At 54.2% G+C, this 15669-nt stretch overlaps 1 protein-coding gene across 8 annotated transcripts in view; it reads left to right on the top strand.

The window, feature by feature from the left end:
• The window catches only part of rbfox1 (RNA binding fox-1 homolog 1), a 508364-nt gene that overhangs the window by 281360 nt on the left and 211335 nt on the right, over positions 1-15669 (top strand). For 6 of the 8 annotated variants that reach the window (XM_060901127.1, XM_060901129.1, XM_060901123.1 and 3 more), the window contains exon 3: positions 2173-2211. The exons of the other annotated variants lie outside the window; for them this stretch is intronic. In XM_060901127.1, coding sequence (XP_060757110.1) covers positions 2173-2211 — 39 coding nt within the window. The remainder of the gene's footprint in view (positions 1-2172; positions 2212-15669) is intronic. 8 annotated transcript variants of the gene reach the window in all.

Raw genomic sequence — 15669 nt, 5'->3', positions numbered from 1 at the left:
CATCGATGCAAATATGTGCCATGTGAACACCACTATTGACGCACCAGGACATTGTTTGTATTAATCTGAAGATTTCCACTGAAATATAAACTCGTGCTCTGACACGTTTACCTTGGCTTTTAATTGTCTGAATATTTTTGATTCGTATCTTCTTATTTTCCCCTCCTCCTCAATTCTGTCCAAAGGAACCGGAATGCTGTGGAGAAAATATTGCGATATGCTATTGCTCATGCAACAAGATGGTCATGTGTCAGCAAGAGCGCAAGTTTCATGCAATATCTCAGACACAGAGTCACCAGCCCACGCAGACGACATGATATATTATTTAAAAGAGAGAGAGACCGAGCATGCAACCACCCCCAAAAAACTGCTCTTATTCAGCAAAAAAAAAAACCCTGAGGAGAACAGATGCACTGCACAGGATAGCCATGCTTCATCACTGTGGGGAAGGAAACATGGCGCGTACACACACACACACACACACGGTGGCACAGATGACAATCCATGCACACGGGTCAGTGGTCAGGATTTCTATTTTGCACTCGGAGGCATGAAGGGAAAACATGCACAGAGATGGACAAGACGTGGCTGACTGAAGAAGAAAAGAAGGAAAGAGGGGGAAAAAAAGTGCATGACTGTCCCAAGGCATTAAGAAAGGGAGGAGAGCGAGAAGAAGGGAACATTTCCCATCATGCACATCTGCAAAGATTTTTAACGATATAACCAATATGATAATATCTACATGTTTTTTTACCTCCTCATTTCGATAGTGTCAAAGAAATCAATTAATAAACACGGACGAAAGATTCAAGATGGACAATCTAAAGGTTTAATTTCTGGGTTTTTTTTCGAAACGTGTCTCCTGGAACGTTTCGATGAGCACCGTGCATTTTGACTCTGACGCTCTTTGAACTCCGAACGGCGTGCGCGTGTCGTGAATTATTTATGACTTCACATCGGCATGAACTGATTTTGCAGCAGAGTTCAGGTAAATGTTTCCATAAGAAGCGTCATGGTGTGAAAGAGCAAGCTTTTTTTTTTTTTCCAGAAGAGTGCAAAAAGGATGTAGTGGTTAGCGCTGTCGCCTCGCAGCAAGAAGGTCCGGGTTCGAGCCCCGTGGCCGGCGAGGGCCTTTCTGTGTGGAGTTTGCATGTTCTCCCCGTGTCCGCGTGGGTTTCCTCCGGGTGCTCCGGTTTCCCCCACAGTCCAAAGACATGCAGGTTAGGTTAACTGGTGACTCTAAATTGAGCGTAGGTGTGAATGTGAGTGTGAATGGTTGTCTGTGTCTATGTGTCAGCCCTGTGATGACCTGGCGACTTGTCCAGGGTGTACCCCGCCTTTCGCCCGTAGTCAGCTGGGATAGGATCCAGCTCGCCTGCGACCCTGTAGAACAGGATAAAGCGGCTAGAGATAATGAGATGAGATGAGATGAGATGAGATGAGATGAGATGAGAGTGCAAAAAGAGGGCTGTTCAATCCTGGATTCTGATTGGCCAGAATTCAACAGTCGTGCAGCTGCAAATGTGTTGCGTTTCCATAGGAACGAGTCGTGAAAAATGGCAGACACTCGACATAAACTGTGTAAAACAAAAAACAACCAGCATAGCATTGGTGATATGGTGAAGTTTTCTCAAAGGAGAGGTTATTTAGGTCACACTTTCGTGGAAGGAGTCTCCAGTTTCAGTGCCTTGTTGACGCTTTGTGATTTCTTGATCGTATGACAAGCTACGTCAAGACCGAGGGGGGAAAAAGCTCATGAAGTAGCGACTGGTTGTCGCTGCTGATAACTTGTTCAATAACATTAAACGTAACTATAAATGGATAAAGACTCCATGTTGTAAATTTAGTTCATAAAAATCGTCATTCAGGAAGTGCTGCAGGACGACCAGGAGTGACTCTGCTTCATCACGCCACTTCCTTGTTGATTATTTTCCAATAACAGCGCAACACAGAGTGTTTGTTTCCCTCACTTATTTCTCAGGTGATGCTTTCTTTCGCTCAGCGTTTTCTTTCTTCCTCCAGCTCACTGAACACACCTCATTAGCTCATTAAGACGTCCTGCATGAGGTTAAAATCAGTGTCGGAGCAGCGAGACGCTACGATGCGTCATGCTGGTGGAGACGCTGGACTGCAAAACACACTGATGAAATGTGTTGTATGTTTTTTTTATAGTGCACAGAGACTACACGTGTAGCCTGGAGCAAAATGATGGTAAGCTCGCCTTTATTTATGATTCCTGCAGAGTAATTCCTGTGTACATGTTGCATCATTAGGATGATTCTTTCTTGCTGGGGGGAAAATAAAGGGCTTGGATCCTCACTAGTCCTGGTCTGGACAATATAGCATTCTTTATTTATTATATTATTGCAGCGCTATTGGAATACACGCAGTGCAAAACGAGCCTCTAAGGCATGATGCGATTTAAAAGCGAGTCATGCAGATGAGTCAAATCATCTCAAATGCAAGTTTCAGCAGGACGATTGCACATTTTGTTTTTCATTATTTTGTTTTTATTTCTTTCACACATTTAAAAAAAAAATATTTCAAAACACTTTGCCTTGTCAGTTTGTTCGCTGTTAGTAGTAAGTATATTTACACTGTGTTACGTTATTAAGTTCTTGCATGGCAGGTTGCATGCTTGGTTCTTTGCTTTCTGTACACTGTGCGATTTTATTTGGATTGATTTCACACTCGTTTTTATTTCAGAGCACTTTCTGTGCTCCCGTTTTTAAAACGTACGTCATCAATAAGCATATTATTATGTTATTAATGTTGGTAGTTGGTGCATTTAGCTTTCATTCAACCAGGAAATCCTTCATGCAGCAGTTTTTGGAAATTTGTAAATAACTTTTAAAAATCAAATGTAAATTAAGTCGGAAAATTTGATTTATTTTTTTTAAAGTTGATTTAAAAAAAAAAAAAAGTGGTTCTTCTACAAATACTTCAGTCTCAGGAAACTCTGGGGAAAAAAGGTTCCTGTACAGCTCCGACTAAAGAGAGCTCACATTATGCTGTGCACATTTTAGTGCACGTTTCCGTTTGCTTTTAAACCAAATTGAATCCGTATTATCTTTCTGGATGGTTCTGAGTGCTGGAACGGACTCTTTTGATCCACACCACATCAGTAATATATACTCATCTCATCTCATTATCTCTAGCCGCTTTATCCTTCTACAGGGTCGCAGGCGAGCTGGATCCTATCCCAGCTGACTACGGGCGAAAGGCGGGGTTCACCCTGGACAAGTCGCCAGGTCATCACAGGGCCGACACATAGACACAGACAACCATTCACACTCACATTCACACCTACGCTCAATTTAGAGTCACCAGTTAACCTAACCTGCATGTCTTTGGACTGTGGGGGAAACCGGAGCACCCGGAGGAAACCCACGCGGACACGGGGAGAACATGCAAACGCCACACAGAAAGGCCCTCGCCGGCCACGGGGCTCGAACCCGGACCTTCTTGCTGTGAGGCGACAGCGCTAACCACTACACCACCGTGCCGCCCATCAGTATACTCAGCAAAAATAAAAACTTGACACTCATTATTTTTCAAATAGTGTTTAGAAACTTTTCTTGAAAGAGTTCTTGTTGTGATTATGGTTAAATGCATTGTCAAGGGCATTACGTCACACATTCATTCTACTGGTCGGGCCTACGTAGCACGTGCGAGAGCACTGCACGCTAAAATCACGTTTCCACGTGACACAAGTGACGTGACCTATTGATACACGTGCAATTGATCTCACGGTAGCAGAGTAGAGTGTCATCTCAGAAAAACAAGGTTTTGTGGTTAATTATTCGTTAATTTGCAATGCCACGACTGTCAAACATTCAGCGTGAACGTGCCATTGGCATGCTGAATACGGGAACATCCGTCACTGACGTTGCGAGGGTTATGGGATGCAGTCGACAGACCATCCATAATCTCCAGACACGTCTCCATCAAACTGGCACCACAGCCGACCGCCCCCGTCCTGGTCGACCACGTGTGACGTCACACGCAGAAGACCGACAGATTGTCTTACGTCATTTGCGTAATCGGTTTGTCACTGCCACATCCACTGGGAATGAATTGTTTGGAGGTCGAGTGACTGCCCAAACCTTTCGAAATCGCCTGCGCTCTGCTCTGCATTAAGTTGTGACTCACAGTTTTTGATCCTGGACATTGTCGTCGCATTTCCGGTGGAACCGATTCCATGACAAACATGATGTGTATGCTATAACATCTTTAATGACAAGATAATTGAATACAATCGTTATTTCAAACCTATTTTCCAAAATGTTCAAATTATTGACTTTGAAACGAGTGTAAAGTTTTTATTTTTGTTGAGTTTATTATTACTGGTTTTTGCCAATGTACAGCTGTGGTTCATTCCTGTGAAGGCTGTAACATGTCCCACAGACATGCAGGGAGAAGGAGGGGAAAAAAACCCCAAACCAAAACATATATCGGCTCTGAGCGCAGACAGAACAATTATCCAGACAGATCTTTTAAGGAGATTTGAGAATTACAAGTTTAGGACTGGAGCTCTGAATCTAGGCTAATATTTATCATTAATTATTTTAAAGACAAACATTCAAATTTGATTTTATATATATACACACACAGCGCCCTCCACAATTATTGGCACCCCTGGTTAAGATGCGTTAAAAGCCTTAAAATAAATTCAATTTTTATTGCAGAAGCATAATCTCACACTGAAAATTGTAGAAAAATGTAAATTCATTTTAACTCAAGTGAATTTAAAAAAAAAATCCCTGACGAAGAAATAATTATTTTTCATAAAATCACCTGTTCCACAATTATTGGCATCCATAACAATTCCGAGAAAATAAATGTAATTGAAGCATTTCTGTCATTTCTACTGTAGTTTATAAAGTTGATCAGAGTATCTAGGAACCTTTAATTCATAATTCAACACATCCTGTTTCCCTGGGGTATAAATATGATGCGACACAGAGGCCTATTTCTCTTATCCACTCTTCAACATGGGAAAGACAAGAGAACACACCGTTCAAGTAAGGCAGATGTGTGTCGACCTTCATAAGTCAGGCGATGGCTACAAGAAAATAGCCGCTCGCCTACACCGGCCCATATCTACAGTCAGAGGAATCATCAAGAAGTTTAAAACAACTGGAACAGTGGCAAACAAGCCTGGACGAGGATGCAAGCTTATCTTGCCACCACGCACAGTGAGGAGGATGGGAAGAGAAGTAAAAAGTTCTCCAAAGCTCACTGTTAGAGAATTGCATCAAAGGGTAGCATCTTGGGGTCACAACGTCTCCATAACAACCATCAGGCGCTATCTACACGCCAACAAGCTGTTTGGGAGGCATGCACGGGAAAAGCCTTTTCTCACGTACAAGCATAAACGTAAACGTCTGGAGTTCGCTAAGTGGTACTGGGACTTCAACTGGGACCGTGTGCTTTGGTCAGATGAGACCAAGATAGAGCTTTTTGGCAGCAAACACTCTAATACATCACAAAAGATGAGTATGCGGAAAAGCACCTCATGCCTACTGTGAAGTATGGGGGAGGATCGGTGATGCTGTGGGCCTGTTTCTCTTCCAAAGGCCCCGGGAACCTTGTTAGGGTGCACGGCATCATGAAATCCTTGAAATACCAGGACATTTTAAATCAAAATCTGGTGGCCTCTGCCCGAAAGCTGAAGACGGGTCGTCACTGGGTCTTTCAGCAAGATACTGACCCTAAACATGTGGCCAAATCTACACAAAAATGGTTCACCAGACACAAAATCAAGCTCCTCCCATGGCCATGTCAGTCCCCAGACCTCAACCCAATTGAAAACCTGTGGGGTGAGCTGAAGAGGAGAAGAAGAAACCTTTATTTGTCACATGCACACTTCAAGCACAGTGAAATTCATCCTCTGCATTTAACCCATCTGAAGCAGTGAACACACACACACACACACCCAGGGATTCACTCCCTCTGCCCGGTGTGTGTTTGGGATTCGCTCCCTCTGCCCGGTGTGTGTTTGGGATTCACTCCCTCCGGCCCGGTGTGTGTTTGGGATTCGCTCCCTCTGCCCGGTGTGTGTTTGGGATTCGCTCCCTCTGCCCGGTGTGTGTTTGGGATTCACTCCCTCTGCCCGGTGTGTGTTTGGGATTCACTCCCTCCGGCCCGGTGTGTGTTTGGGATTCGCTCCCTCCGGCCCGGTGTGTGTTTGGGATTCACTCCCTCCGGCCCGGTGTGTGTTTGGGATTCACTCCCTCCGGCCCGGTGTGTGTTTGGGATTCACTCCCTCTGCCCGGTGTGTGTTTGGGATTCGCTCCCTCTGCCCGGTGTGTGTTTGGGATTCGCTCCCTCTGCCCGGTGTGTGTTTGGGATTCGCTCCCTCTGCCCGGTGTGTGTTTGGGATTCGCTCCCTCTGCCCGGTGTGTGTTTGGGATTCGCTCCCTCTGCCCGGTGTGTGTTTGGGATTCACTCCCTCCGGCCCGGTGTGTGTTTGGGATTCACTCCCTCCGGCCCGGTGTGTGTTTGGGATTCACTCCCTCTGCCCGGTGTGTGTTTGGGATTCACTCCCTCTGCCCGGTGTGTGTTTGGGATTCGCTCCCTCCGGCCCGGTGTGTGTTTGGGATTCACTCCCTCTGCCCGGTGTGTGTTTGGGATTCGCTCCCTCCGGCCCGGTGTGTGTTTGGGATTCGCTCCCTCCGGCCCGGTGTGTGTTTGGGATTCACTCCCTCTGCCCGGTGTGTGTTTGGGATTCACTCCCTCTGCCCGGTGTGTGTTTGGGATTCGCTCCCTCTGCCCGGTGTGTGTTTGGGATTCACTCCCTCTGCCCGGTGTGTGTTTGGGATTCGCTCCCTCTGCCCGGTGTGTGTTTGGGATTCACTCCCTCCGGCCCGGTGTGTGTTTGGGATTCACTCCCTCCGGCCCGGTGTGTGTTTGGGATTCACTCCCTCTGCCCGGTGTGTGTTTGGGATTCACTCCCTCTGCCCGGTGTGTGTTTGGGATTCGCTCCCTCCGGCCCGGTGTGTGTTTGGGATTCACTCCCTCTGCCCGGTGTGTGTTTGGGATTCGCTCCCTCCGGCCCGGTGTGTGTTTGGGATTCGCTCCCTCCGGCCCGGTGTGTGTTTGGGATTCGCTCCCTCTGCCCGGTGTGTGTTTGGGATTCGCTCCCTCTGCCCGGTGTGTGTTTGGGATTCGCTCCCTCTGCCCGGTGTGTGTTTGGGATTCGCTCCCTCTGCCCGGTGTGTGTTTGGGATTCGCTCCCTCTGCCCGGTGTGTGTTTGGGATTCGCTCCCTCTGCCCGGTGTGTGTTTGGGATTCTTTCCCTCTGCCCGGTGTGTGTTTGGGATTCGCTCCCTCTGCCCGGTGTGTGTTTGGGATTCGCTCCCTCTGCCCGGTGTGTGTTTGGGATTCGCTCCCTCCGCCCGGTGTGTGTTTGGGATTCGCTCCCTCTGCCCGGTGTGTGTTTGGGATTCACTCCCTCTGCCCGGTGTGTGTTTGGGATTCGCTCCCTCTGCCCGGTGTGTGTTTGGGATTCGCTCCCTCCGGCCCGGTGTGTGTTTGGGATTCGCTCCCTCTGCCCGGTGTGTGTTTGGGATTCACTCCCTCTGCCCGGTGTGTGTTTGGGATTCGCTCCCTCTGCCCGGTGTGTGTTTGGGATTCACTCCCTCCGGCCCGGTGTGTGTTTGGGATTCACTCCCTCCGGCCCGGTGTGTGTTTGGGATTCACTCCCTCTGCCCGGTGTGTGTTTGGGATTCACTCCCTCTGCCCGGTGTGTGTTTGGGATTCGCTCCCTCCGGCCCGGTGTGTGTTTGGGATTCACTCCCTCTGCCCGGTGTGTGTTTGGGATTCGCTCCCTCTGCCCGGTGTGTGTTTGGGATTCGCTCCCTCTGCCCGGTGTGTGTTTGGGATTCGCTCCCTCTGCCCGGTGTGTGTTTGGGATTCGCTCCCTCCGGCCCGGTGTGTGTTTGGGATTCGCTCCCTCCGGCCCGGTGTGTGTTTGGGATTCGCTCCCTCTGCCCGGTGTGTGTTTGGGATTCGCTCCCTCCGGCCCGGTGTGTGTTTGGGATTCACTCCCTCCGGCCCGGTGTGTGTTTGGGATTCACTCCCTCCGGCCCGGTGTGTGTTTGGGATTCGCTCCCTCTGCCCGGTGTGTGTTTGGGATTCACTCCCTCTGCCCGGTGTGTGTTTGGGATTCATTCCCTCTGCCCGGTGTGTGTTTGGGATTCACTCCCTCCGGCCCGGTGTGTGTTTGGGATTCGCTCCCTCTGCCCGGTGTGTGTTTGGGATTCACTCCCTCTGCCCGGTGTGTGTTTGGGATTCGCTCCCTCTGCCCGGTGTGTGTTTGGGATTCGCTCCCTCTGCCCGGTGTGTGTTTGGGATTCGCTCCCTCTGCCCGGTGTGTGTTTGGGATTCGCTCCCTCTGCCCGGTGTGTGTTTGGGATTCACTCCCTCCGGCCCGGTGTGTGTTTGGGATTCACTCCCTCCGGCCCGGTGTGTGTTTGGGATTCACTCCCTCTGCCCGGTGTGTGTTTGGGATTCACTCCCTCTGCCCGGTGTGTGTTTGGGATTCGCTCCCTCCGGCCCGGTGTGTGTTTGGGATTCACTCCCTCTGCCCGGTGTGTGTTTGGGATTCGCTCCCTCTGCCCGGTGTGTGTTTGGGATTCGCTCCCTCTGCCCGGTGTGTGTTTGGGATTCGCTCCCTCTGCCCGGTGTGTGTTTGGGATTCGCTCCCTCTGCCCGGTGTGTGTTTGGGATTCACTCCCTCTGCCCGGTGTGTGTTTGGGATTCACTCCCTCCGGCCCGGTGTGTGTTTGGGATTCACTCCCTCCGGCCCGGTGTGTGTTTGGGATTCGCTCCCTCTGCCCGGTGTGTGTTTGGGATTCACTCCCTCTGCCCGGTGTGTGTTTGGGATTCATTCCCTCTGCCCGGTGTGTGTTTGGGATTCGCTCCCTCTGCCCGGTGTGTGTTTGGGATTCACTCCCTCTGCCCGGTGTGTGTTTGGGATTCACTCCCTCCGGCCCGGTGTGTGTTTGGGATTCACTCCCTCCGGCCCGGTGTGTGTTTGGGATTCACTCCCTCTGCCCGGTGTGTGTTTGGGATTCACTCCCTCTGCCCGGTGTGTGTTTGGGATTCGCTCCCTCTGCCCGGTGTGTGTTTGGGATTCGCTCCCTCTGCCCGGTGTGTGTTTGGGATTCGCTCCCTCCGGCCCGGTGTGTGTTTGGGATTCGCTCCCTCTGCCCGGTGTGTGTTTGGGATTCACTCCCTCTGCCCGGTGTGTGTTTGGGATTCATTCCCTCTGCCCGGTGTGTGTTTGGGATTCGCTCCCTCTGCCCGGTGTGTGTTTGGGATTCGCTCCCTCTGCCCGGTGTGTGTTTGGGATTCACTCCCTCTGCCCGGTGTGTGTTTGGGATTCACTCCCTCCGGCCCGGTGTGTGTTTGGGATTCACTCCCTCCGGCCCGGTGTGTGTTTGGGATTCACTCCCTCTGCCCGGTGTGTGTTTGGGATTCACTCCCTCTGCCCGGTGTGTGTTTGGGATTCGCTCCCTCTGCCCGGTGTGTGTTTGGGATTCACTCCCTCCGGCCCGGTGTGTGTTTGGGATTCACTCCCTCCGGCCCGGTGTGTGTTTGGGATTCACTCCCTCTGCCCGGTGTGTGTTTGGGATTCACTCCCTCTGCCCGGTGTGTGTTTGGGATTCGCTCCCTCTGCCCGGTGTGTGTTTGGGATTCACTCCCTCTGCCCGGTGTGTGTTTGGGATTCGCTCCCTCCGGCCCGGTGTGTGTTTGGGATTCGCTCCCTCTGCCCGGTGTGTGTTTGGGATTCACTCCCTCTGCCCGGTGTGTGTTTGGGATTCGCTCCCTCTGCCCGGTGTGTGTTTGGGATTCGCTCCCTCTGCCCGGTGTGTGTTTGGGATTCACTCCCTCTGCCCGGTGTGTGTTTGGGATTCGCTCCCTCCGGCCCGGTGTGTGTTTGGGATTCGCTCCCTCTGCCCGGTGTGTGTTTGGGATTCGCTCCCTCCGGCCCGGTGTGTGTTTGGGATTCGCTCCCTCTGCCCGGTGTGTGTTTGGGATTCACTCCCTCCGGCCCGGTGTGTGTTTGGGATTCGCTCCCTCTGCCCGGTGTGTGTTTGGGATTCGCTCCCTCTGCCCGGTGTGTGTTTGGGATTCGCTCCCTCTGCCCGGTGTGTGTTTGGGATTCGCTCCCTCTGCCCGGTGTGTGTTTGGGATTCGCTCCCTCTGCCCGGTGTGTGTTTGGGATTCACTCCCTCTGCCCGGTGTGTGTTTGGGATTCACTCCCTCCGGCCCGGTGTGTGTTTGGGATTCACTCCCTCCGGCCCGGTGTGTGTTTGGGATTCACTCCCTCTGCCCGGTGTGTGTTTGGGATTCACTCCCTCTGCCCGGTGTGTGTTTGGGATTCGCTCCCTCTGCCCGGTGTGTGTTTGGGATTCGCTCCCTCTGCCCGGTGTGTGTTTGGGATTCGCTCCCTCCGGCCCGGTGTGTGTTTGGGATTCGCTCCCTCTGCCCGGTGTGTGTTTGGGATTCGCTCCCTCTGCCCGGTGTGTGTTTGGGATTCGCTCCCTCTGCCCGGTGTGTGTTTGGGATTCACTCCCTCTGCCCGGTGTGTGTTTGGGATTCACTCCCTCTGCCCGGTGTGTGTTTGGGATTCGCTCCCTCTGCCCGGTGTGTGTTTGGGATTCGCTCCCTCCGGCCCGGTGTGTGTTTGGGATTCGCTCCCTCTGCCCGGTGTGTGTTTGGGATTCGCTCCCTCTGCCCGGTGTGTGTTTGGGATTCACTCCCTCTGCCCGGTGTGTGTTTGGGATTCGCTCCCTCTGCCCGGTGTGTGTTTGGGATTCGCTCCCTCCGGCCCGGTGTGTGTTTGGGATTCGCTCCCTCTGCCCGGTGTGTGTTTGGGATTCGCTCCCTCTGCCCGGTGTGTGTTTGGGATTCGCTCCCTCTGCCCGGTGTGTGTTTGGGATTCGCTCCCTCCGGCCCGGTGTGTGTTTGGGATTCGCTCCCTCTGCCCGGTGTGTGTTTGGGATTCGCTCCCTCCGGCCCGGTGTGTGTTTGGGATTCGCTCCCTCTGCCCGGTGTGTGTTTGGGATTCGCTCCCTCTGCCCGGTGTGTGTTTGGGATTCGCTCCCTCTGCCCGTTGTGTGTTTGGGATTCACTCCCTCTGCCCGGTGTGTGTTTGGGATTCGCTCCCTCTGCCCGGTGTGTGTTTGGGATTCGCTCCCTCTGCCCGGTGTGTGTTTGGGATTCGCTCCCTCTGCCCGGTGTGTGTTTGGGATTCGCTCCCTCTGCCCGGTGTGTGTTTGGGATTCGCTCCCTCTGCCCGGTGTGTGTTTGGGATTCGCTCCCTCTGCCCGGTGTGTGTTTGGGATTCGCTCCCTCTGCCCGGTGTGTGTTTGGGATTCGCTCCCTCTGCCCGGTGTGTGTTTGGGATTCACTCCCTCTGCCCGGTGTGTGTTTGGGATTCACTCCCTCCGGCCCGGTGTGTGTTTGGGATTCGCTCCCTCTGCCCGGTGTGTGTTTGGGATTCACTCCCTCCGGCCCGGTGTGTGTTTGGGATTCGCTCCCTCTGCCCGGTGTGTGTTTGGGATTCACTCCCTCTGCCCGGTGTGTGTTTGGGATTCGCTCCCTCTGCCCGGTGTGTGTTTGGGATTCGCTCCCTCTGCCCGGTGTGTGTTTGGGATTCACTCCCTCTGCCCGGTGTGTGTTTGGGATTCACTCCCTCCGGCCCGGTGTGTGTTTGGGATTCACTCCCTCCGGCCCGGTGTGTGTTTGGGATTCACTCCCTCTGCCCGGTGTGTGTTTGGGATTCACTCCCTCTGCCCGGTGTGTGTTTGGGATTCGCTCCCTCTGCCCGGTGTGTGTTTGGGATTCACTCCCTCCGGCCCGGTGTGTGTTTGGGATTCACTCCCTCCGGCCCGGTGTGTGTTTGGGATTCACTCCCTCTGCCCGGTGTGTGTTTGGGATTCACTCCCTCTGCCCGGTGTGTGTTTGGGATTCGCTCCCTCTGCCCGGTGTGTGTTTGGGATTCACTCCCTCTGCCCGGTGTGTGTTTGGGATTCGCTCCCTCCGGCCCGGTGTGTGTTTGGGATTCGCTCCCTCTGCCCGGTGTGTGTTTGGGATTCACTCCCTCTGCCCGGTGTGTGTTTGGGATTCGCTCCCTCTGCCCGGTGTGTGTTTGGGATTCGCTCCCTCTGCCCGGTGTGTGTTTGGGATTCACTCCCTCTGCCCGGTGTGTGTTTGGGATTCGCTCCCTCCGGCCCGGTGTGTGTTTGGGATTCGCTCCCTCTGCCCGGTGTGTGTTTGGGATTCGCTCCCTCCGGCCCGGTGTGTGTTTGGGATTCGCTCCCTCTGCCCGGTGTGTGTTTGGGATTCACTCCCTCCGGCCCGGTGTGTGTTTGGGATTCGCTCCCTCTGCCCGGTGTGTGTTTGGGATTCGCTCCCTCTGCCCGGTGTGTGTTTGGGATTCGCTCCCTCTGCCCGGTGTGTGTTTGGGATTCGCTCCCTCTGCCCGGTGTGTGTTTGGGATTCGCTCCCTCTGCCCGGTGTGTGTTTGGGATTCACTCCCTCTGCCCGGTGTGTGTTTGGGATTCACTCCCTCCGGCCCGGTGTGTGTTTGGGATTCACTCCCTCCGGCCCGGTGTGTGTTTGGGATTCACTCCCTCTGCCCGGTGTGTGTTTGGGATTCACTCCCTCTGCCCGGTGTGTGTTTGGGATTCGCTCCCTCTGCCCGGTGTGTGTTTGGGATTCGCTCCCTCTGCCCGGTGTGTGTTTGGGATTCGCTCCCTCCGGCCCGGTGTGTGTTTGGGATTCGCTCCCTCTGCCCGGTGTGTGTTTGGGATTCGCTCCCTCTGCCCGGTGTGTGTTTGGGATTCGCTCCCTCTGCCCGGTGTGTGTTTGGGATTCACTCCCTCTGCCCGGTGTGTGTTTGGGATTCGCTCCCTCTGCCCGGTGTGTGTTTGGGATTCGCTCCCTCTGCCCGGTGTGTGTTTGGGATTCGCTCCCTCCGGCCCGGTGTGTGTTTGGGATTCGCTCCCTCTGCCCGGTGTGTGTTTGGGATTCGCTCCCTCTGCCCGGTGTGTGTTTGGGATTCGCTCCCTCTGCCCGGTGTGTGTTTGGGATTCACTCCCTCTGCCCGGTGTGTGTTTGGGATTCGCTCCCTCTGCCCGGTGTGTGTTTGGGATTCGCTCCCTCTGCCCGGTGTGTGTTTGGGATTCGCTCCCTCCGGCCCGGTGTGTGTTTGGGATTCGCTCCCTCTGCCCGGTGTGTGTTTGGGATTCGCTCCCTCTGCCCGGTGTGTGTTTGGGATTCACTCCCTCTGCCCGGTGTGTGTTTGGGATTCGCTCCCTCTGCCCGGTGTGTGTTTGGGATTCGCTCCCTCTGCCCGGTGTGTGTTTGGGATTCGCTCCCTCTGCCCGGTGTGTGTTTGGGATTCGCTCCCTCTGCCCGGTGTGTGTTTGGGATTCGCTCCCTCTGCCCGGTGTGTGTTTGGGATTCGCTCCCTCTGCCCGGTGTGTGTTTGGGATTCGCTCCCTCTGCCCGGTGTGTGTTTGGGATTCGCTCCCTCTGCCCGGTGTGTGTTTGGGATTCACTCCCTCCGGCCCGGTGTGTGTTTGGGATTCACTCCCTCTGCCCGGTGTGTGTTTGGGATTCACTCCCTCTGCCCGGTGTGTGTTTGGGATTCGCTCCCTCTGCCCGGTGTGTGTTTGGGATTCACTCCCTCCGGCCCGGTGTGTGTTTGGGATTCACTCCCTCCGGCCCGGTGTGTGTTTGGGATTCACTCCCTCTGCCCGGTGTGTGTTTGGGATTCACTCCCTCTGCCCGGTGTGTGTTTGGGATTCGCTCCCTCTGCCCGGTGTGTGTTTGGGATTCGCTCCCTCTGCCCGGTGTGTGTTTGGGATTCGCTCCCTCTGCCCGGTGTGTGTTTGGGATTCACTCCCTCCGGCCCGGTGTGTGTTTGGGATTCACTCCCTCTGCCCGGTGTGTGTTTGGGATTCACTCCCTCTGCCCGGTGTGTGTTTGGGATTCGCTCCCTCTGCCCGGTGTGTGTTTGGGATTCACTCCCTCCGGCCCGGTGTGTGTTTGGGATTCACTCCCTCCGGCCCGGTGTGTGTTTGGGATTCACTCCCTCTGCCCGGTGTGTGTTTGGGATTCACTCCCTCTGCCCGGTGTGTGTTTGGGATTCGCTCCCTCTGCCCGGTGTGTGTTTGGGATTCACTCCCTCTGCCCGGTGTGTGTTTGGGATTCGCTCCCTCCGGCCCGGTGTGTGTTTGGGATTCGCTCCCTCTGCCCGGTGTGTGTTTGGGATTCACTCCCTCTGCCCGGTGTGTGTTTGGGATTCGCTCCCTCTGCCCGGTGTGTGTTTGGGATTCGCTCCCTCTGCCCGGTGTGTGTTTGGGATTCACTCCCTCTGCCCGGTGTGTGTTTGGGATTCGCTCCCTCCGGCCCGGTGTGTGTTTGGGATTCGCTCCCTCTGCCCGGTGTGTGTTTGGGATTCGCTCCCTCTGCCCGGTGTGTGTTTGGGATTCGCTCCCTCCGGCCCGGTGTGTGTTTGGGATTCGCTCCCTCTGCCCGGTGTGTGTTTGGGATTCGCTCCCTCCGGCCCGGTGTGTGTTTGGGATTCGCTCCCTCTGCCCGGTGTGTGTTTGGGATTCGCTCCCTCTGCCCGGTGTGTGTTTGGGATTCGCTCCCTCTGCCCGGTGTGTGTTTGGGATTCGCTCCCTCTGCCCGGTGTGTGTTTGGGATTCGCTCCCTCTGCCCGGTGTGTGTTTGGGATTCACTCCCTCTGCCCGGTGTGTGTTTGGGATTCACTCCCTCCGGCCCGGTGTGTGTTTGGGATTCACTCCCTCCGGCCCGGTGTGTGTTTGGGATTCACTCCCTCTGCCCGGTGTGTGTTTGGGATTCACTCCCTCTGCCCGGTGTGTGTTTGGGATTCGCTCCCTCTGCCCGGTGTGTGTTTGGGATTCGCTCCCTCTGCCCGGTGTGTGTTTGGGATTCGCTCCCTCTGCCCGGTGTGTGTTTGGGATTCACTCCCTCTGCCCGGTGTGTGTTTGGGATTCACTCCCTCCGGCCCGGTGTGTGTTTGGGATTCACTCCCTCCGGCCCGGTGTGTGTTTGGGATTCACTCCCTCTGCCCGGTGTGTGTTTGGGATTCACTCCCTCTGCCCGGTGTGTGTTTGGGATTCGCTCCCTCTGCCCGGTGTGTGTTTGGGATTCACTCCCTCCGGCCCGGTGTGTGTTTGGGATTCACTCCCTCCGGCCCGGTGTGTGTTTGGGATTCACTCCCTCTGCCCGGTGTGTGTTTGGGATTCACTCCCTCTGCCCGGTGTGTGTTTGGGATTCGCTCCCTCTGCCCGGTGTGTGTTTGGGATTCACTCCCTCTGCCCGGTGTGTGTTTGGGATTCGCTCCCTCCGGCCCGGTGTGTGTTTGGGATTCGCTCCCTCTGCCCGGTGTGTGTTTGGGATTCACTCCCTCTGCCCGGTGTGTGTTTGGGATTCGCTCCCTCTGCCCGGTGTGTGTTTGGGATTCGCTCCCTCTGCCCGGTGTGTGTTTGGGATTCACTCCCTCTGCCCGGTGTGTGTTTGGGATTCGCTCCCTCCGGCCCGGTGTGTGTTTGGGATTCGCTCCCTCTGCCCGGTGTGTGTTTGGGATTCGCTCCCTCCGGCCCGGTGTGTGTTTGGGAT

The sequence above is a fragment of the Neoarius graeffei genome, chromosome 20, assembly GCF_027579695.1.
Source record: "Neoarius graeffei isolate fNeoGra1 chromosome 20, fNeoGra1.pri, whole genome shotgun sequence".
Taxonomy (NCBI): Eukaryota; Metazoa; Chordata; class Actinopteri; order Siluriformes; family Ariidae; genus Neoarius; species Neoarius graeffei.
This window is presented reverse-complemented; position numbering and strand designations above follow the sequence as displayed.